Source organism: Thunnus thynnus, chromosome 5 (genome assembly GCF_963924715.1).
Source record: "Thunnus thynnus chromosome 5, fThuThy2.1, whole genome shotgun sequence".
Lineage (NCBI taxonomy): Eukaryota > Metazoa > Chordata > Actinopteri > Scombriformes > Scombridae > Thunnus > Thunnus thynnus.
The window spans coordinates 23,855,803-23,875,046 of NC_089521.1; the positions used below are offsets into that span (position 1 = coordinate 23,855,803).

Here is a 19,244-nt window from a genome sequence, read left to right on the forward strand (position 1 = left end):
TGGTTTCCTCATTCTCTAAAAGCCTAAAAACACAGACACTGTGGTTAAACTGTGCTCTCACCGACATCCAGAGGGCACTGAAGACAGACTGTGCCTTTTACGCTTTCATAGGTTTCCGCATGTAGGTGGAGACTGGGTCAGTCTCGCTGTATTACGTGTGGGGAAGTTGCACAATATCGGAAAGACACATTAGATTTCACTGTGACCACAACATCGGTTTTCTAATGTTGTCCTTTTACGGATGTTCTTAATGGAGGATTTAAAAAAACATTCAAAACGGCACAGTAAGTTGAAGGCTACACCATGTCAGTGTAACTAAGATCACCATCAGCTTGTGCCGTGTATTTCCTCGCAAAAATGAATAATTCAGTAACTTCCGCTACTTATATTCGAAACCTTAACTATAGTCTACGTCGCAAGTTGTCAGAATTTTTAGACCCCCATGAAAGCTGGAAAGATGTCATTGTCTCGATCCGTAAGCCCAGTGGAGAGCTGAGGTACTCTCAGCATCATTTGAGGTAGGTGATTATTACCTGCCAGAGAGCCTGCTGTGATCTACAGTACATGTTGTAGCTGTATATTGCTATAAAGTGTGATTTCTCTCACTCTTCATGCATCTGTTTTTCAGGAAATTTGAAGGCCTAGTTGCACAGGGGAAAAGTCCCACAGTGGAGCTGCTAAATGATTGGGGGACATCCAACAGCACAGTGGGTGAACTTGTGGACATTTTGAAGAGTAACAAGTTACTGGCTGCTGCTAGTCTTCTGTTGCCTGGTATGTTTTTTTTTAGCCTGTAGGCCTGTGAGTCTTACCAACAGTCATTAGTTATGAAATGTAACATTTTTACAGCATTTAAAGTAAAGAAGGCAAGCCAAACTTCATTTATATACTGTAGCACATTTCATTCCAGTGGAGATACTACAGTATGTGCATCAGGAAATGTAGAATGTGGACAAACCATACAGCAATCAGATGTTGAGCCCTGCTATTTTAGAAAATATTACTCAAATAGGAGTAAGAAGTGCATTTGTTTGGGACTAAACTGGATTAATCTGCTCATAATGACACCAGTACTGTATATAGTAAAGTATTTGTGAATGTGATAATGAGGGAACATGTCACCTAGTGCAATGACCTGTTGATGTGTTTTTTGGACAACAATGGAGGTCTATAGCACAGACAAATAAGCTATAAGACTTAGGATGTTTCTCAAAACCACAGTATAATAATCTGTAGAATTTTATAACATTTTCATGTGCAAGCAGGCAAAACTTAATTCATATAGTACATTTCATTTCAGGGATGATGCAATGTGCTTCACAGGAAACATAGACTCTCGACAAAAAAGTACAGCAATAAGATGCGTGGAACTGTGGGTTGTTGTTTTTGTTTTTTTTAACCAAACTCATACAGGAGGAAGAGGTAGCTTTGTGCAGTTTAAACACAGACATCACTGTCAAAATTAATAATATGCACAAGAAAAAAGGATTGTTTCCAGCCTGCAATCTGACAAGTTATTGCAGAAGCTAGGATCGTACAAACTAAAAGACATTACACTAACTTTAGATTTAATCATTGAAACAGCTTAATGATGTAAGAGGTCTGATTTGTTCTTGCTTGGACAAACAAGACAGAAAAGTACCGTGGACCAAAGCATGTGATCAAATTTGTTCTTTTTCATCAGGGCTCTGGCTACAGCATTTTGTTTTAACTGTATTTCGCTCAAAGTCTTTTTAGGCAAGCCAGTGAAGACTCCAAATAGACAAGAGATAAATGCAAGTTTTTCTGCATCAGTCTGACACAAGAAGCTCAGTTTGAATGTTGTCCAAATAATCTGATAATGCACAAATGTTTGTCTCAGAGAGTCTTTTATTATTTTAAAGTCTTCCACAAAAAGTACACTCTGTCTTTTTGAATCAGGTATAAAGGAATCAAAATATAAAGGAAAGATAACTGCGTTCAATTTTCAGTTTCTTATAACTGTATATTGAGGCTTTTGCACCATATCAACAAAATAACAGATTTTGATGTTCATTTTTTTATCCGCACACAGTAGAAGATGCCATCGCCACAGAGACGCAGCAGGTCTCTCCAGTAGTACAACCAGTCAGCGCCCTTCCAACCCAGCTACTGAGTGAGAGGGACACACAGTCACCACCTGTCAGCTCCAACCAACAGCCACTGATTCCACTGGAGAGCAGTGAACCAGGTTAATCCACTTTTAAAGCTGATCTTTAATAAGAAACACAATCACTTGTAGAGAGGATTCTTTATTGTTTTATGGATGTAGTCTTTCATGATGTTCTGAATGAGAGGAGGCTGCAAAGCATATGATATTAACAAACTGTCGTAATCAGCTGAAAACCTCAGTTTCAGTTTTGATAACCTTAGATGCAAGTTTTGACCACAACTGAAATATTACATATACATTGCACAATATTTTGGTCAGTAAATCATGAACCACTTAAGTATTCAAATCTTTTACAAAAGTAAAAGTTTCAATAAGATTATGGAAGAATTCTCAGAAAAATGTACTTGAAGAAACAAAAGTAAAACAACTTATGATGCAGAAAAATGGCCCCATTAATTATTATTATGGTTGCATTAATGTCTGAGCAGCATTTAAATCTTGTAGCTCGTGGAGGTTTATCTAATTTGAATTACTTTACATATTGTTAGGTAGTTTAATCTGTAACAATGCATCATATTTTATAAACTGATCATATGTTTTGTGTGTAAAACCTTAATCTGCAAAGTCAGACTTAACTATAGCATATAGTCAAGTAAAGGTAGTGTAGTAAAAGTACAATGTACCCCTCTGAATTGTAGTGAAGGAAACGTGTAATGTAGCATAAAATGGAAATGCTCAAGCACCTCAAAATTGTACTTTAGTACAGTATTCTTGAGTTAATGTACTTGGTTGCTTTCCACCACTGTAAATAAGGCTGTTTTATTTAGTTCCTGGAAAGATGACACTTTGATTTCTGCAGAAGTCTGTTGCTCTTTGGACAAAATGTAACTTTACATATTTGACCATTAGGTGGCAGCAATGAGACCTTGATCCTATAAGTATCTATTAAGTATGATATTTTTCTGTATGTTTCTCAAAAGGTTTCTCCAGTTTCTTGTACAATGAGCTGATGCAGATCACAGGCAACTTTGATGACCGTCCCATGTCAGACGGTGGCCGTAGACTTGGAGAAGGAGGCTTTGGGACCGTATACAAAGGTCTCCTGAATGACAAACCTGTTGCAGTGAAAAAGCTCAATCCAGTAAGTGAAAATATTTTCATACCAATCTCATACTTAATCTCATTGTAGAGCTTGTGAATTGCAACGCAAAATATTATCTGTTTAGATGGATGACGTCTCACCAGACGAGCTACAAGTTCAGTTCAACCAAGAGATCGAAACGCTAAAAGTGTAAGTTTGTTCTTCTGTCTTCTTGTTAACCAGTTTGTTTTGGAGTGACTCACCGGCACCTTATAACCATAAGGTTATAAGCAAACCATATAAGCATTTTAATCCAGGTAATGGAATTTGAGAGAGTGAAAGCATTTACAGAGTTTATGGAAAAGCCTGCAGCCTGTAGTTATCTGGAGACCAACAAACGCTTGTTTTAGATTGAATGTGCACTTTTCTTCAATCAATGTATTATTTTGAATAATTGAAATGTTAATGGAATTGTCTGATACAGATCTTTTAGTGGGTTGTGTGGGGTTTTTCTGCTTAAGACATAAGTGCCATAAGAGTGTGGTGCATCAGGGGGAAATGCTGTATGTAGAAGTCGAATCATGATTGACCCTGATTAATTTATATGTATTACTGTACACTGCAAGCCACTTAAATTATAGATTCATATTATTGATTTGATGTTGTTTATAGCATACTGAGCATGCTGTATATAGCTGGACCAATGCTACATATCTTACACAAAACTTAACGAGACTCAGCACAAAACACCAATAATGATACAATTAAATTACCATGGGATTTAAATTTCCCTGTCATAATAAGTTTTCTGTGGGTAAGGAGGTGCACATATTGATCCCCCAAACAGAGAAAGAGTTACCCATAGACACAACAGTATTACTGAGCCAGAAATCCTGAGAGGTATTATACTATGTCCTGAGCTGGTGTTTATGGATGAGTTTGATATTAGCTAATGGCACAGGTCTGTTTTGATGGTATTGTTTGCTCAATAGGTTGAAACATGAGAACCTGGTGGACATGGTTGGATTTTCCTGTGATGGACAGCATCCGTGTTTGGTGTACGCCTTCATGGCCAATGGTTCTTTACTAGACCGACTGGCTTGCTCAGTGAGTGCCATCTATACTACAGATTCAGCCCTCTTGTTCTTGTGCTTTTACATAGATATTTCCATTGTGTGCTTTTTGGTGTTTTAGGAAGACACTCCTTTACTGTCATGGCAACAGAGATGCTCGATAGCTGAAGGAACAGCAAGAGGCTTGGAGTATCTGCACAGCAACCATCATGTCCATAGAGATGTTAAAAGGTACTCAAATTGAGGTGTTCCTCATTATCAGTGCCTCAAAGGAATATTTTGACTATGCTTATTCAGTTTCTTGCTGAGAGTTACATGAGAGAATTGATAACACTCATATTTGCCTCTTAAATATGAGGCTACAGCCAGCAACGACTTAGCTTAGTCTAGCATAAAGACTGGAAACAGGTTCATTGTTATTTTTTCACATAAGTTTTACTATAGATTAATCAAATGAGCTACAACATTTCAATTAGTGAGCTGATGATGGGCACGGCTAGGCTAACTGTTAGCTGTCTTCCCCATTTCCAATCTTTGCGCTAAACTAAGCTAACCAACTGCTGGCTGTAGCCTCATGTTTAACAGACAGATATGGGAGTAGTATCTTGTCTAAATCTCGAGAAATCAAGAGAACCGGTAAGTGAATTTCCCAAAACTATTCCTTTAAAACATTAAAGGGGTAGTTCAATAATTCGGAATATACCCTCTGCCATATATCTCAGTTTTTGCACGGATTAATCAGACAAGATATAAGAAGTTAAGTAATGAGCTGTAGAGGTGCTGACAAGTGTATTTCATGACGGGTTTCCCCCGTTTCCAGTGATTGTGCTAAGATAAGCTGCGAAGGATCTGACCCTGTGAATCAGTGATGCTTGATGTGTCAGTGCTCACTGTACTCAGTCATTTCTTTTTCTGCCAGTGCAAATATCCTGTTAGATGAAAACTTAGTGGCAAAAATCTCTGACTTTGGGTTGACGAGAGCATCGGCCAAGCGGACATCAACGACCATGATGACGGAGAGGATTGTGGGAACCTGTGCTTACATGGCACCTGAGGCGCTTAGAGGCGAAATCACACCAAAATCTGATGTCTTCAGCTTTGGAGTGGTAGGCTGTCTGCAGACACACACACACATCCCAGATATATGCACACACGCACGGATAAGATATTATGTCAGGAATGGAGAAATTGCAACTGTAATGTGAAATATGAAACCTAACTCAGCAGTTTACTTATGTGCACGGTTCCCTCAAACTACTGACATAGGTAATTGCAGGACACAAACATTAGAGTATACATTTCTCTCCATTTGTGAAACTAGAGCTCTATTTTATGTATCATCTATCATTATTTCCCACAAAAAATACAGAATCAGTTTAGCGGCACAGCTGTTATGTATTACTAACTGTAATGTTAATCTGTATGATGTTGGTTGAATGACTTATGGGATCAGTACTGTATAAAACTGCCTGACCTTCCATATAGTACAGTATATACAGCTTATATGTCTTATTATGACAGCTGTGGGAACACTACAGTGTCTGTGAGACCGCTTGGCACATGTTGAGATAATAAAGGTTTTCTGTCATCCAAAGCCATGTGATTAACCCCATCTCTATGCCATCTACAGGTGTTGTTAGAAATATTGTCTGGACTCCCGCCAGCCGATGAAAACCGTGAGCCACAATTCTTGGTAAGCAGCACAAAAGAGGCTTTCACTGGGAATCTATCAAGCTACAGTTTGCGATTACGGCTTATTATTTAATTAGTAAGGGAACGTTATCAGTTAGTAGTCATTAAACAGTCATTGAAAAGGATTTGAACTTGGGTTTCCTCAGTGCTGCTCATCTGCTGAGCAACTTTACCTGCTATTAGGATGGTAATAACAATATTTTAGACTGTATGACTGATGGAAGTTGACACTCAAAATCAAGTATGATAAAAGCAATACTACTAACTTGAAAACTGTTAAATGTTTTCCTCAAATCATAGCTCTAAATGTGTCTTCAGTCACTTGTAGTGTGATTTTTTTTTTCCTTTCCTCACTCTCCCAGATGGACATGAGGTATGATATAGATGATGAAGACGAGGAGCTGACTCTGGAGGACTTTGTGGACAAAAAGTTGAGAGACTGGGGGCTGAGCCAGGTGGAGAGTATCTACTCTTTGGCCTGTAACTGCCTCCATGAGAGGAAAAACAGACGGCCAGTCATCAGACAGGTACAGTAAAGATACCGAGATGTATAGTACAAGCTTCTGTGTTTGCATCTGCACCACTTCATGTGAACTTGAGCAAGATATCTGTATTATCAGCTTCACAAGAACTTTAAAACGTGTTAGTCATTCATTCCTACTGAAGACGTAAATCTTCAGAATCAAGGCATAAATGTATAACTTCACTGACAGTGGCCAGTGGTGCACGTTCTTCAGGACAAATATAGTCATGATTAAATAGAAAAGCTTGTGTATTTTCATTTGTAGTGTGACTATTTTAGTTACTGTGTGAATGCCGCAAGCAACACCACATATTTGCAGATAGACACATGGTTCCAATTTTAAAATATAAAGCTTATTTTTCTAATGATGGCTATTCTCTTTTTGACATCTGTTATAGTTATTGAGATATTAACTTTTCACTGTAGTATTTTTTGAATGGCCGTGTGGGAGTGGCCATATATTCATCAGTATCACAAGTACTTTATATGCTTAAGTAATCATATTTGGTACACAGGTGCACTATGGAGACATGCTCAATATATTAAAGCATGTATTCAATAGCGCCAACATGTGGTCACTTATTAAGTATTTTACGTTTTGGCTAATAACTCATGAGCTGTGAAGAGTAGAAGAAACATTTTTGTACTGTGGCTACTGTTGGATTTGACTGATAGACCACGTCCATTTGCACTTATAACACTTGTTTGGGTTTTTTTTGGTAAACACGTTTTGCTGCTTTTGGCACGTATTTAATCCAATCTTCACCAAATTTGGAATGTACCATACTTAGTTGACCCTAAACTAAGTTTGTGCATGTTTTTGGACATCACCTGTTTGTTCGTAATTGGTTACCAGCACAAATTAATTTAAATATCTATGCTAGTGAAGCTCTATCAGCACAGAAATTTGTGAGGATGGGGTCACTGCAAGCCTTAAAAGTTTGTAAAAATGAAACATCTTGCTGTGAATCTTTCAGAAGCTAGGCCAGGAAGCAGCTGCGGCATTCACACATATTTTCTTTAGGAAATGTAAATATTCTACTTAATATCAGCATTTGTCTTTACAGGTACTGTTGGAGCTTAAAAGTGTTGTCAAAAGCATTTCACTGGAGTGAAGCGTAGCATCCTGGAGAACACAGAAGATTTCTGAGCCTGCCCCGGTCGCAGTGCACAGATAAATGCATTTCTTTCTCCATAGTTGTAGATTAGTTTACTGTGACTTACCAAAGTATTTTTGCATCAATCTTTTTTTACAACAATAATTGTCAATAATTTTAAATGACTTACTATATTTTTAGTAAGAAGCTTGTAGCTTTGTTTTTCTACTGTAGCTGTGTACCTTTTGCAGGAATACTGCAGTATACTGAAATGGCATTAAGTATTTTGTGTGGTTAAGTCACATGGCTTGATGGATTAATATGATGAAAATTCTGAAAGCATTTGTTCTTCTTTCTATCATGTATTTATTGTGACGAAAGGTAAAAGGAATAAAATCAATAAAACACAAAATGTGTGATTTAAATATTTTATTTTTCTTCTTTAAAAGAAAGATTTGTAAGAAAACAAATAAGACCGAACATGATTTTTTTTTTTATATTATGATGACACTTTATGAATATAAAGGGATTTCCCTTTGAACATATGGTGAGCTTAGTAGTTTGCCTAATATTAATCAGTAGACCAGTGGATGTGGCAACATATTGGTCAAGGTGAAATATTCCCTTTCCTATCGGCTTGCTTGGCATTCTCTCTGGTATGAGAGCCAGCGAAGTTTAATAGTTTAGCTTCCTCTTAGTGAAATCTGAGATGTATTGATGTAATATTTCTGGAAGCCCCTGTTCTTTCCACTGAGATCCTCACCGACACTGACTATCACCAGAACAGACCAGACTGTTTCTTAATCATAGAGCATCACACAGCTACAATATGTACATTTACAGCACTTGCATAGAAAAATAAGTTTCTCAGCAGATGATTTCTCATGTAAACCACAGTTATATCAAAAAAGAAGTCAATTTTCCGATATAAAATGCACTGTTAAAATGAATAGACACAAGTGGGATCATTTTATCTTTTCTGCTTTGGAGCACCTCGGTTGTGCAAACGGTAGGAGACAAAATAATACATTAGACACAGACACATTAATTGACACAGACTTAAGGAATGCAATGTAAGAATTTGAGCATGTGAACTCAAAATGGAGGAGTTTTATCATATCGGCGCAAGTTCACATTAGTCGCACTAACTTTTTTTTTAAGTCTTGGAGCTGGCAAAAATTTAAAACCTCAACTTTGGGCCTCTTGGAATCATTGTAAATTACTTTTTATGAATGTAGTAACATACATATATAGCCTTCCATTTGGCAAGCTACAAATGGAAAATTCTGAAGTGTGTCATTGCTCAGTTGTCCTTGGCGTGCATAGTTGGGTCTCTGGGTGAACTTTGTGGGAATTTGAGGTTATCGTCTTATTCTTTTAAACAAGCGTGTGTCAAATATGATTTCCCCCCCCCATCACTGGAATGTTCCACTGTGGAACGTGTTCGGAGTGGAGGTGGCGGTGGTGGTCGGGTACTGAGGTCTATTTAATCTGCCTCCTCTCCCTCTGCGGGTGGTCGGGTGATGCGGCGACCGCCCCTTTTCCCAGCAGGGCCTTTGGGCTTGGCGAAGGCCTGCTTGTGTGCATGCTGCTTGGGATGCACCTCCTCGTACATGAAGTCACTGGTCAGTTCATCCCCATTATCAATCTCCAACTGGGAAACAGAAAAAAGCTTCTAAGCAAACAAGGTTCTTGTACATGACCATCAATTTACAAATGACATTTCAAACTTTGTATAAACACATACTAGACACATGAACTCAGCAATAGCAGTTGAATGTACTTTCACCGTGTAATTAATCTCTATAGGGTTGTTTTTATTAGTAATGGCGGAGTCTACCAGTCCTGCGCTACATTCAAATGGCCTTCACATGCACAAGAGGTTGACAGGAGACAACACAGCATGTGATCCAGTGTTAATGTTTGTCATTTTATCTCATTAATAACATCTTCACTAGTTACTTCACTTTCTACAATGCATACCTAATATTTCCTCCTTCTTCCTAATGAAATGCGATGCATTTGTCACAGAGGTTAGCACTGACAGCGATCATTCATCGAAAATGCATCTACAAAGAGAAGATCTTGTTTGGATTTTTTTTTTGAGCTGATCTGTGCAAAATGTTGTAGGGGGTAATGGAATCAAAGTGAGCTGTTAGATGAAGAGTTGAAGGGAACAGCTGCTGTGTGGAAAACTACTCGCACCGTGTGTTGCATGAAATCAAAATGCAGTTGCAATTATTATCGACTGACTTCATCATTAAAACATTGTAAGTTTTTTTTGGCTGCACTATAACCAAATGCAGCAACAGCGTGAGTAGTTGGTCAAGGAGTGTTTCCTGTGGTATTAAACAGCATTTGCTGGTGTCATCAAATCAACCACAACTGAAAAAAAAATTATCATAACTTTAACCACTTTTACTTTTTTCAAAAATTATTAAAGATCCACAAGGAACAATAGAAGGAGGACATTTATAAGAAGCCAAAGCTTAGAAACTACATTCAAATCAAAAATGATGACTTTACAGAACCATATATAAAATTAAATCTATAGATAAATCTGGATCTGAGCACACAGAGACCTTAAATCTAAAGGTCTCTGTGTGCTCAGTTAAGAAATGTTACGTTACCACTGGCAACTGAGGTAGGCAGATATAAAGGTTTTAATTCCTGAGGAGCAACGTTTCATTTCATTGCCCTTTGTACAGCGACTTGAGGAATTATTTGTTTGAAAAGATCCAATTGAAAAATCCTGATTTGTTCTGGTTGTCTGAAGCTGATAAGTTGAGTTGTTTTTTTTAATATGGAGATTTTTATTCTAGCGAGATTTATAGGAGAGGCTTGGCTGCTGAGACAGAGAACACTGTATCCATTATAACAGGACATCTCTTCCATGTAAACTAAATGTTCTGAAAGGTTCTTTTTGAATCTGTGGATCTGTCACGTGGCCATCCTGGTTATTATTGTCCAGTGTCTTGTAAGGCTGGGCACCAGAAGGGTGCAGAACACTTAAATAAACAAATCAATTAAATCAATCAATTAACCATAATCTTTAACCATGATAGGTTGTTTCTTACCTTTTTCTCAATCTCAATCTGGAGTTTGTTTTCCACCATGTCGACCAAGGGATTTTTGCAGCTGGAATACAACATCCTCTCTCGGATGCTACACTTGTAACCGGGCATAGAATAAATGAAGACTGCAAAGGGGTAAAAAAAAAAAAAAAGAAAAAAGACAATGAGGAACAGACATAAAGTACCATTCAGATCAACATTAAAAACATAGATGTACAGAAACAGGCTGTGCCTCAACTGTTCATAAGCACTTGTGAGAATTTATTCACCTGTGGACTCTAAGTAGTCGCCTTCATGGGAATGTTTGTAGAGGAAGAAGTGGTAACGTGCGGACTCTTTAGGGATTCTCATTGGCAGGTCTTTCAACTCAGTTGGCTCAGTGCTGCACAACCGGATCAGCTCTTGTTGAGCGTCTACCTCCTGTTGACAAAGGAAATAAAAAGTTATTCTCAAGGTTGGTGGCATGCACTTGCAAACAGAAAGTCTCTGCTTTGAGTACTAGACCAATTAGGAAAAGCTTTCAGGTGTGTATGAGCAAAACATTTTTTTCAACAATTGCCAGTGTGCTGCTCAGTAGTCAGGATTAAACCTTCAATAGAGAAATAGAACAAAACGTATAAAAGCCTATTGCTTTATTGAAAAGCTTTAAGGGTAACAAACAAAAAGGGAACTGAGACAAGGCCACAACTGTTCCACAATTATTCCTTTGTACTTTGCTCCGACCTGATCTTGTGACACAAGCCCTTTGAATTTCAATAAGAAGATTTGACACAAAGGCTTTTTTGGCCAAAATGAGCAAGTCATTGTGTCTGCCTGTAAACAATGCCGTACCAAAAACCCTTTATCTCTCCAAACAATATATGATGAAAGACAGAGAATTGATTTTCTTCTACACAGTATTGACCAATCAAAGGTCATGTGTTCGCTAATGAGTTTCTCGTAAGGACTCACCAGTTGTACGTAGTTGATTTTCTTCTCCCTAAAACGTTCAAGTGCTGCGACGGCATCTTGGTGAACGGGGAAGGCCACTCCCTGCAGGGTCTGCTGCTTGGTGTCCACACTGATGTCCGTCTGCACCTGAACACACCAAACAGACACAAAAACCACAAACACAAGAGGTCCTTGAGCTTTCTATTATCTTGCCATGGTCACTATGATACACCACATTAAATAAAAACAGTTATTTTAATGAGGTCATTAATTGACAAGTATTTTTTTTGCCTTCAGAATACACATGAATCATATTAACATGGGTGCTTTAAAAAAGTCAGCTGTTTATTAAAATGCACATTAACATGCTCAAAACCACATTATTGTGTTATATTGTTGTTTAGTTATTGTGCTCACAAGAATTTGTCAACATAAACACACACACTCAGACGCCACCATGGCTCCATTATGCTGACGTGCTGGTGACATTAATCTCATCATGATGACTATCATAAGTTATAGGCGGAACAAATTCTACTCTTAAATTCAGCTCTGGTCATTTAAATTCAATCATATGAGAGAACAAATCAATCTTTAAAGCAATAACAGGTTTCCTAATGACTTGTGGAAAACTGAAATAGAATAAATAACCTTCATTTTAGTCATCAGTGAGTAAAAGGTTTACAAGTGCAACAAGCAGCTTGAATGCCGGAGCATGATGATTACAGATGAGGTGCTTGTATCGGAAGTGACAAGGCGCCTCTACAAAATCACACAGAAAACTGGAAATGCTTGGGGGATTACACTGATGGATTGCGTCTATTTTTAGACCCCCAGTTCCCACAAAATGAAATGCCGTGCAAACATGATTGAGCCTCCGATGTAGCTACCTCGCATACCAAAAAGGATTGCCGGTCTTTTATCCATCTGCTTAGTAAAAGGCAGGCAGTCTCCAAGGCACTGCAATGATAAATATTTCAAAGCCTCTTTTTCATCTAGGCGGTGCAGATTAATGGTATATTATCTTCCTTCAACAGCTGGTCAAGTGAGCCGAACACAAACCTCACTTCCCATTTGCTCTGATGCTTTTAATTGACGATACTTTGGAGAGGGACTGCATGACTCAAAGCACTTCCATATATGGTAAGAAAGACAGTTCTTGTTTATGTGTCAGACTGGGAGTGCAGCAATAACAATAGCTTGTTCCCAAAGAGAAAAATAGTTCTATAGGGTTAATTTATAGGAACATAAACACAAAGTCTGTGAAGTGAAACTTCAAATTCAGCTTTTTTTTTGACTTTCTGTCTCAACCCTAAAGCCCTTCACATCAGCAGTGTAAACAATGCTGATGTCATTAGCAGTGTGCAGGTTTAACCAATGGATATCATATTACAGAATTTCTTTATCTTATCACTGCAACCCACAAAAGCAAAGCGCAATCACACAGCTCACCTGCGCTGCATGCAGAATCACTGCCAACTACATTTGCATGTAGCTCTCTCAACATGGAAATATTATATCCGAACACTCACAGCTCTTCTTTAACCACTTGGTTCCTCAGGCTGACTGGGTTTTTACAACAGTAAGCAAGACTTTTTTTTTTTTTTTATGGAGCTGTGGGTGTGAGCTGCATAAACCTAATAGATTCATCTCTGCCAACATCCTGCTGTTCTAATGGATCAGCATCTTTGCACTGTGTTGATACTGCCGGGCAAGCATATGCACACTTGCGCTGTTGCTGACCTTGCTGACCTCAGAACTGAAACAGAGCACGAGTCTAATCCACACCCACTTCAGAACACTTCAAGCCATACAACTTATCAACAGGCGTCGGTTTCTGTGTACACAAGCACTGTGAGGTACTTCTATCTATTTCCTCTAACATGGTCTAAAATGGAAGTGATGACCAAGACATGGATTCCAAATGACTGTGTGTCTGTGTGTGTGAGCGTGCGTACCTCATTTAGTTTGATCTGTCTCAGTTCCTCTTCTGCAGCAGTGAGGGGTAGCGGAGCAGCCTGTGAGGTCAGATATTTCCTGTATCCGCTGAGATTTAAGTCATCCTGGGGCAGCAAAAATAGCACAATCAAACATCGTACAGCGATATAAACTGTATAAATTATAGCTCATATCAATTACCAGACGCTTATGAAACTGAACCATAAATTGTGAGTGTATAAAAGAGCCTTTGACCAACCTTTGTGGTAGCGAAGATCTCGTCCTTGATGTGCCCGCCTCCAAACTCTTTCTTCAGTGTGGCTCTGGTAGCAGCATATAACATTTTGTGTCGCACCTGTTAAGAATATGAGAAAAATTGGAGAATCTTTATTATTTAGAAAGTTTAAAAAAGGGGCTTAAGAGATATTTTTGACTATTATAGTGTCATTAATTTGTCATTATGTTACATGTTTGACTGCAAAGATGGGCCTGCATATGGTAAGTTCTGACCTGTAATTTTATTTTCTTCTTTCTTTTAGCATTGTTTTCTAGGAAGTCATGCTATTAATACCTGTTAAACGAATCATTTCCTTTCTTGAGAACTGTTCATTGGATGAGTTTGTTACCTTAAGCTCTATAAATAAAGTTGACATCATCAAAAAATTAGATTTCACTTTGTCTGAACGATAACAGATGAAAAACACACTGGACCAATTCGGCAAGTCAGTCAAGACAGCAGCGTGCACTGGTTGTGAAATGGTTTTGCAATATTGAGACAAGCCTCAACCTGAAGCACTGTAGTTTGAGCCAGAGGGCAGGAATGTTAAGCTCAGCCACGTCCTTCGGAGAGGGAATTCAAGCTCAGTTCCACCATGCAGTTAGAAAAAGACACTACAAATATCCAGAATGGCACTTTACTCTGGCACTGGTTTCTCCCTGCAACATTCTTTTTTTTCCACTGCTACAGAATCTATTTGTATCTATTTGTCACGGCTATACTGAAGTGGTTCATCAAGTTTCAGTGGAACCGAATGATAAAGACTTAAGTGACATCGTGTGAGTCAAGAACACAGCAGATGCAAAACACATATTTGCATAATAAGTAAACAACACAACGTGATAAGCCTGCATCACTTAAAAGCATCGGGAGAGTGGATTATAAGTCAGAAATGAGAGCTTTAGGACAAAAAAAACAACATAATCTGCCCATATTTTGATTTTACTGTTCACTGAAATCTAAATATAGGCTGTTGCACTGAATGTATCTATCCAGTTTTTCAACAAGCATACAAAGAACTGCTGCCTTGATGTGGTCTACCCCACCCATCTTATACTCCGTGCAGAGGAAGACAAATACCATGAAGTACAGAAAGCCATTCATTAAAGCCCATCTGGGCCTGGTTTTCTTACAGAAGAGTGGTCCGGAGACCAGGCCAGAAAGATCCACTCGTGGCCCTGGTTGTTAGTGGAGTCAAGCCGGTAGAGAATATAGCAGGGCACGTCATCCTCGAGGAGGGGCAGCACTAAGGAATCATACTCCTTGTCCCACTGCGTTGATGCTTTCCTAGTGGAACCCAGACTCAGCTGCTCTGGAAAGCAGACATGTAAAACACAACCATTTCAGCTACGAATGAATTTGTTTTATTCTGATGTCAGCTTCAACACAAGTTTCAAGTAGAAATATGAGTTAAGGGTTTTCTTGGCAGTAGAAGCTGTAAACAAACTCTAGGACTCCGGGACACTGGCTTACCATCGTCAATGACGATCTTTAAGACTCGATACTGGTCTCCGCTCTTGGCACTGGCAAAGATATCTTTCACATCATTCCCCGCTGAGAAAAGACAGAGAAGGGGTCAAACTCCTAATGTTTTAAACAGAGGCTTGCTTTATAATAATAAAACATTTCATTTGTACCACACTTCTCAAAGTGCAATAACACACACTCTTGCAAACATGGCAATATTGAATCAGGCATTGTGAGGTTCCCCCTAAATGTTCATTAATTCATAATAACCCATGAAAACCATCATATGTCAACCATTATACATTATACATATCATTTTACATTGCCCTCCATCAAATATCCCTTATATTCTGCCTTTACACAGAGCAGAATTGGGCAACATGGACCAAAAAAAAAGTACTGAGCTCATTGCAAAACGTTTTTTTTTTATAATATGTTATAATAACAAGAAGACAAAACACTTTCATTACAAGTTGTTGGGTTTCAATGACAGGTGTGTGATGCGAGATGCAACTGAATGCTGACCACCTTTGACCCCAATCCCAGGTACAATAAAACAGGTCTCCAATTGGCATTGAAACCAGCAGCTTATGGATTTTAGCTGCAATTACTCTGCAGTTTTCGATCTTAACAACCCAATGCTGGTGCATAAGTCCAAAAACATATTTAGAAAATACAATTGCTAGTTATTGGGTTGTTTTGTTTTTTTAGATGAATTATTTCATTGAGATCACTTCCCATTTAGATAAATCAAGCTAGAACTACATGACTGTAAAAGGAGTTTCCTTTAACAGTAGGGTAAACGATTAGACACTCTTTTCACTTCCTGCACAGGAAACAATTGCCTGAGCAGAAAATGTAAGGGGTAGATACTAGGTTCATTGTTTTGAAACACTTTTTTAAGAAAAGTGATGCTTGCAGCTTCTCAAATATGAAAAAATTCCAACTTTTCTCAGTGATCAGTTTACATTTAACTGAATATCTTTGAGTTTTAGACTGTTGGTTGAACAAAACAAGAGGAAGATTTCACCTTCAACTTAAGGAAATTGTGACACTTTATCACTTCCTCACCTATTTCCTTCTATTGTGGACCACTGAATTGATCATGAAAATAATCAAAAGATTAAGGAAATCTATTGCCGCCCTAGAATATGCCCTGTTTTAGGCTCTGCACATGCACTCACTTGTCAGATTATTAGGTAATCCTAACCCAGATAAAAGTAATGCAACAGCCTAGCAATAAATCCCACATTCATGAAGGTTATAATGTTTAATTTTTATTTAATCTGTTTCAGAGACATGTTGACTTATTTTATGCTTATTTTAGGGGCTGTTTGTGGTGCGGTGAACTGTGTTGGGGTTATACTGTGAGGTATTTCTAATATTTTGTCCATTTATATGCATCGGGGTATATTGAACTGTTGTATTATGCTGCATTAGTTGTATCTATGTGTACCTGATGAACTGGCAAGTGAGTGTATTTAAGCTTAGAGTTTTATGGGTTATAAAAACTTGTATGTTAGTTTTTTATACTCGTCTACTGTAAACTGATTTTAATAGGGGAGAAAATAAGATATAAGCACAACTGATAATGCATTCAAATAAGAGACAATTTAAATATAAGGCAGTGTGCTGAACTATGGCATTGGGATAGTACACATATTTACAATCACTGTGTCTCCCTGTCTGTGTTTAGCTCACCTAATTTGCACATTGGGTCACCTCTGGCTAAACAATATCGTGAATGCAGACAGTTTTGCGGCACTGCTGCCAAACATAGCACAACGTCACGCCCTACAGGAGTCAGTTTATATAATAACAGAGCACAGGTAATGCCAGGGTATTCTCATTACATTTAAGGGAACACCGGCCGGTCTAACAGGCCAGCAGTTTGTTTAGATGAAGGCGTCGCCCGTCCATTCAGAAGGCTAAACTATCGTAACAGGGTTTACGCTCAATATGGAGAAGCTGAGGAATAAAAGGCTTGTGTGCCATTTTGAAACAAGATTTAGGTGACTCGTAAACTGCTTAAAGACTCAGGGATTCAGTTTCAAGGTCCCAAAAGTGCCCAAACAGAGCGCCGCTGATCACACACACCACGGTAGCTCACAGCTAGCTAGGAGTGGCTAGCTAACTGTACGCTAGCTTCTCGTTGCAATGATTTGTAGCAGGTACTTTAAAGCTCGCCCGGGAATCATACACCTCGCACAGCAAAATGCAGGAGAACAGATACACGGAAGGATGAAAAACACATCTACCTTGAATGCCCGTTTGATGTGACATTGTGCCTTTCGTCGGATAAAGGGTTGGATGCAGCTGATCGGGCGAAACCAGGGCAAAGAAGCAGGAAGTGGACTACATCGACGAGACCACGAGACCCGCCCCAAGTGTGTCGTCATAAAATTGAAATCACATGACAGTCAAACTTTTTTTTTTTTTATCGTTAATATTTTTAGCAGGCAAACATAAATTTAACACATTACAATAATAGGAAGAACAATACAAGTGGTGGAGGAAGTATTTATGTTCTTTATTAAGCATAAGAGGTGATGCCACAATGTAAAAATACTCTTTTACAAGTAAAAGTTCATCAGCATTTAAAATTTACTGAAGTAGCCTAAATCAAGTGGGATATTTGCACCGCGTAAATTTATGCAGCATCGACTAAGGCAGGTCCTGCATTAAAATCTAGTTTAAAAACACCATTTTAGTTCAAAGTTCCAGGGTCAATGTTTTTTTTTAAATTGTTTTAGTGTATTGTTCCAATGCAGGGTACACAGATAGATAGATAGATAGATAGATAGATAGATAGATAGATAGATAGATAGATAGATAGATAGATGGGGTTTAAGAGTTTAAAACCCCTCTCTGTCTGCTGTTGCTTCAGAGAACTTGAAGAACTGTTCCACAAAACTGCAGCAGTGTATTAAAATCAATATCTTGATATCTATTATGCAAACTAAACTATAACTGCAGAGCAGTATAAGGTGCTGATGAAAGGTGACAACCTTGTGCACAAGGTTGAAAGCCACGTTAAACACAATTGTAACCACAGGTAAAGATGTATGAGGTAGATAGGCCTAGATACAAACTGAATCATATAGTCTATCATCTTACACTCTGCAGTATCTGCAGGTTGGTTAAAGTAATGTAATGAAATCTATAAATGGCCACTCATGGTGTCAGTCTATCAGTGGAAAAAACAGTGTATAATGGCAGGCAGGTTGGAAGACAGTGCAGCAGTGCAGTCGATTAGAGTTAAGTGATAATAAGTGGCGGTGGCATAAGTGATGGTGTGCACTGGCAGTTAAGTGTTCAGTATTAAGAGTTCAAGGGCCTGTCTTTCAGTCTGTTGTGCCGTGCTGCTATACTGAAGTAGGCTACCATTTGCTGAATTGTAAGAGGGTGGCTGCGCGACCCTCTGGGTTTTCAATGGTTTTCACTTGCTCCTTTGGGTGTAAGGTCCTGCATCTCAATCCTGGTGATGCGCTGAATTGCTTTGAGAACCTGTCGTAGTGCCTTGGTTCATATTTGTTTATACTGTTGCCCACATGGAGAATATTCCTAAATCAAATTGCCTCAAACCAGCTGACACATGAAAACTTTAGGCCAGGTACTCCATCATAGGAATAGGCCTACTGTTTTCCTGGTCTCTGTGTGCACTGTACTTGATGGGAACTTCAAGGTGAAATGGGGAGTCAATGGAGGCCCAACAGCATTTTAATCAATGCTGTATCATAATAGTGTGGTTGCAAATAAAAAGGTGGATAAACTAAGAAAAAATAGCTGCTGTTTTCTATTAAAATGTGTTAACAGTCAAATGCTAAGAGAAATGCAGGTTAAGAAGATAAGGTCAGCAGGAGAGACAGTTTTATTTTAGTATTTAAATCAGGCTACAATGAATCAACACTATGAGCACTTTTAATGCGTTTGTTGAAGTCAGCTGTATGTAAACTGTAGT

The 19,244-nt window shown here is 38.5% G+C and overlaps 2 protein-coding genes across 3 annotated transcripts; one reads left to right on the forward strand and one right to left on the reverse strand.

Moving 5' to 3' along the window:
• The first annotated feature begins 17 nt into the window (after nucleotides 1–17).
• irak4 (interleukin-1 receptor-associated kinase 4) lies at nucleotides 18–7,789 on the forward strand. Of its 2 annotated transcripts, none has more exons than XM_067590288.1 (11): nucleotides 18–518; nucleotides 629–774; nucleotides 2,057–2,209; nucleotides 3,112–3,272; nucleotides 3,358–3,422; nucleotides 4,205–4,319; nucleotides 4,407–4,516; nucleotides 5,205–5,391; nucleotides 5,916–5,978; nucleotides 6,340–6,504; nucleotides 7,568–7,789. In XM_067590288.1, the coding sequence occupies exons 1-11, from the start codon at nucleotides 358–360 to the stop codon at nucleotides 7,613–7,615; spliced, it is 1,374 nt and encodes a 457-aa protein (XP_067446389.1). In that variant the 5' UTR covers nucleotides 18–357; the 3' UTR covers nucleotides 7,616–7,789. The 2 variants fall into 2 exon arrangements, with proteins under 2 accessions (XP_067446389.1, XP_067446388.1); XM_067590287.1 differs by having other exon boundaries at nucleotides 20–518; nucleotides 2,054–2,209.
• A 222-nt stretch (nucleotides 7,790–8,011) lies between these two features.
• On the reverse strand, nucleotides 8,012–17,683 carry LOC137183316 (twinfilin-1-like). Its single transcript, XM_067590289.1, has 9 exons — nucleotides 17,542–17,683; nucleotides 15,290–15,370; nucleotides 14,950–15,128; nucleotides 13,799–13,894; nucleotides 13,560–13,664; nucleotides 11,623–11,748; nucleotides 10,941–11,091; nucleotides 10,675–10,796; nucleotides 8,012–9,251 (listed from the first exon to the last, which is right to left on the reverse strand). Exons 1-9 carry the CDS (start codon nucleotides 17,564–17,566, stop codon nucleotides 9,084–9,086), a joined length of 1,053 nt encoding a protein of 350 aa, XP_067446390.1. The 5' UTR covers nucleotides 17,567–17,683; the 3' UTR covers nucleotides 8,012–9,083.
• Between the last annotated feature and the right edge of the window lie 1,561 nt (nucleotides 17,684–19,244).

Excerpts from the sequence above, each read along its gene's own strand:
- irak4 (XM_067590287.1), top strand. The coding sequence starts at position 358 with ATGAATAATTCAGTAACTTCCGCTACTTATATTCGAAACCTTAACTAT. Across the intron at positions 4,517-5,204 it reads GTCCATAGAGATGTTAAAAG|TGCAAATATCCTGTTAGATG; the intron begins GTACTCAAATTG and ends TTTTTCTGCCAG. Across the intron at positions 5,979-6,339 it reads ACCGTGAGCCACAATTCTTG|ATGGACATGAGGTATGATAT; the intron begins GTAAGCAGCACA and ends TCACTCTCCCAG.
- LOC137183316 (XM_067590289.1), bottom strand. The coding sequence starts at position 17,566 with ATGTCACATCAAACGGGCATTCAAG. Across the intron at positions 11,749-13,559 it reads GACAGATCAAACTAAATGAG|GTGCAGACGGACATCAGTGT; the intron begins GTACGCACGCTC and ends TGGTGTGTTCAG. Across the intron at positions 9,252-10,674 it reads AGATTGAGATTGAGAAAAAG|TTGGAGATTGATAATGGGGA; the intron begins GTAAGAAACAAC and ends TCTGTTTCCCAG.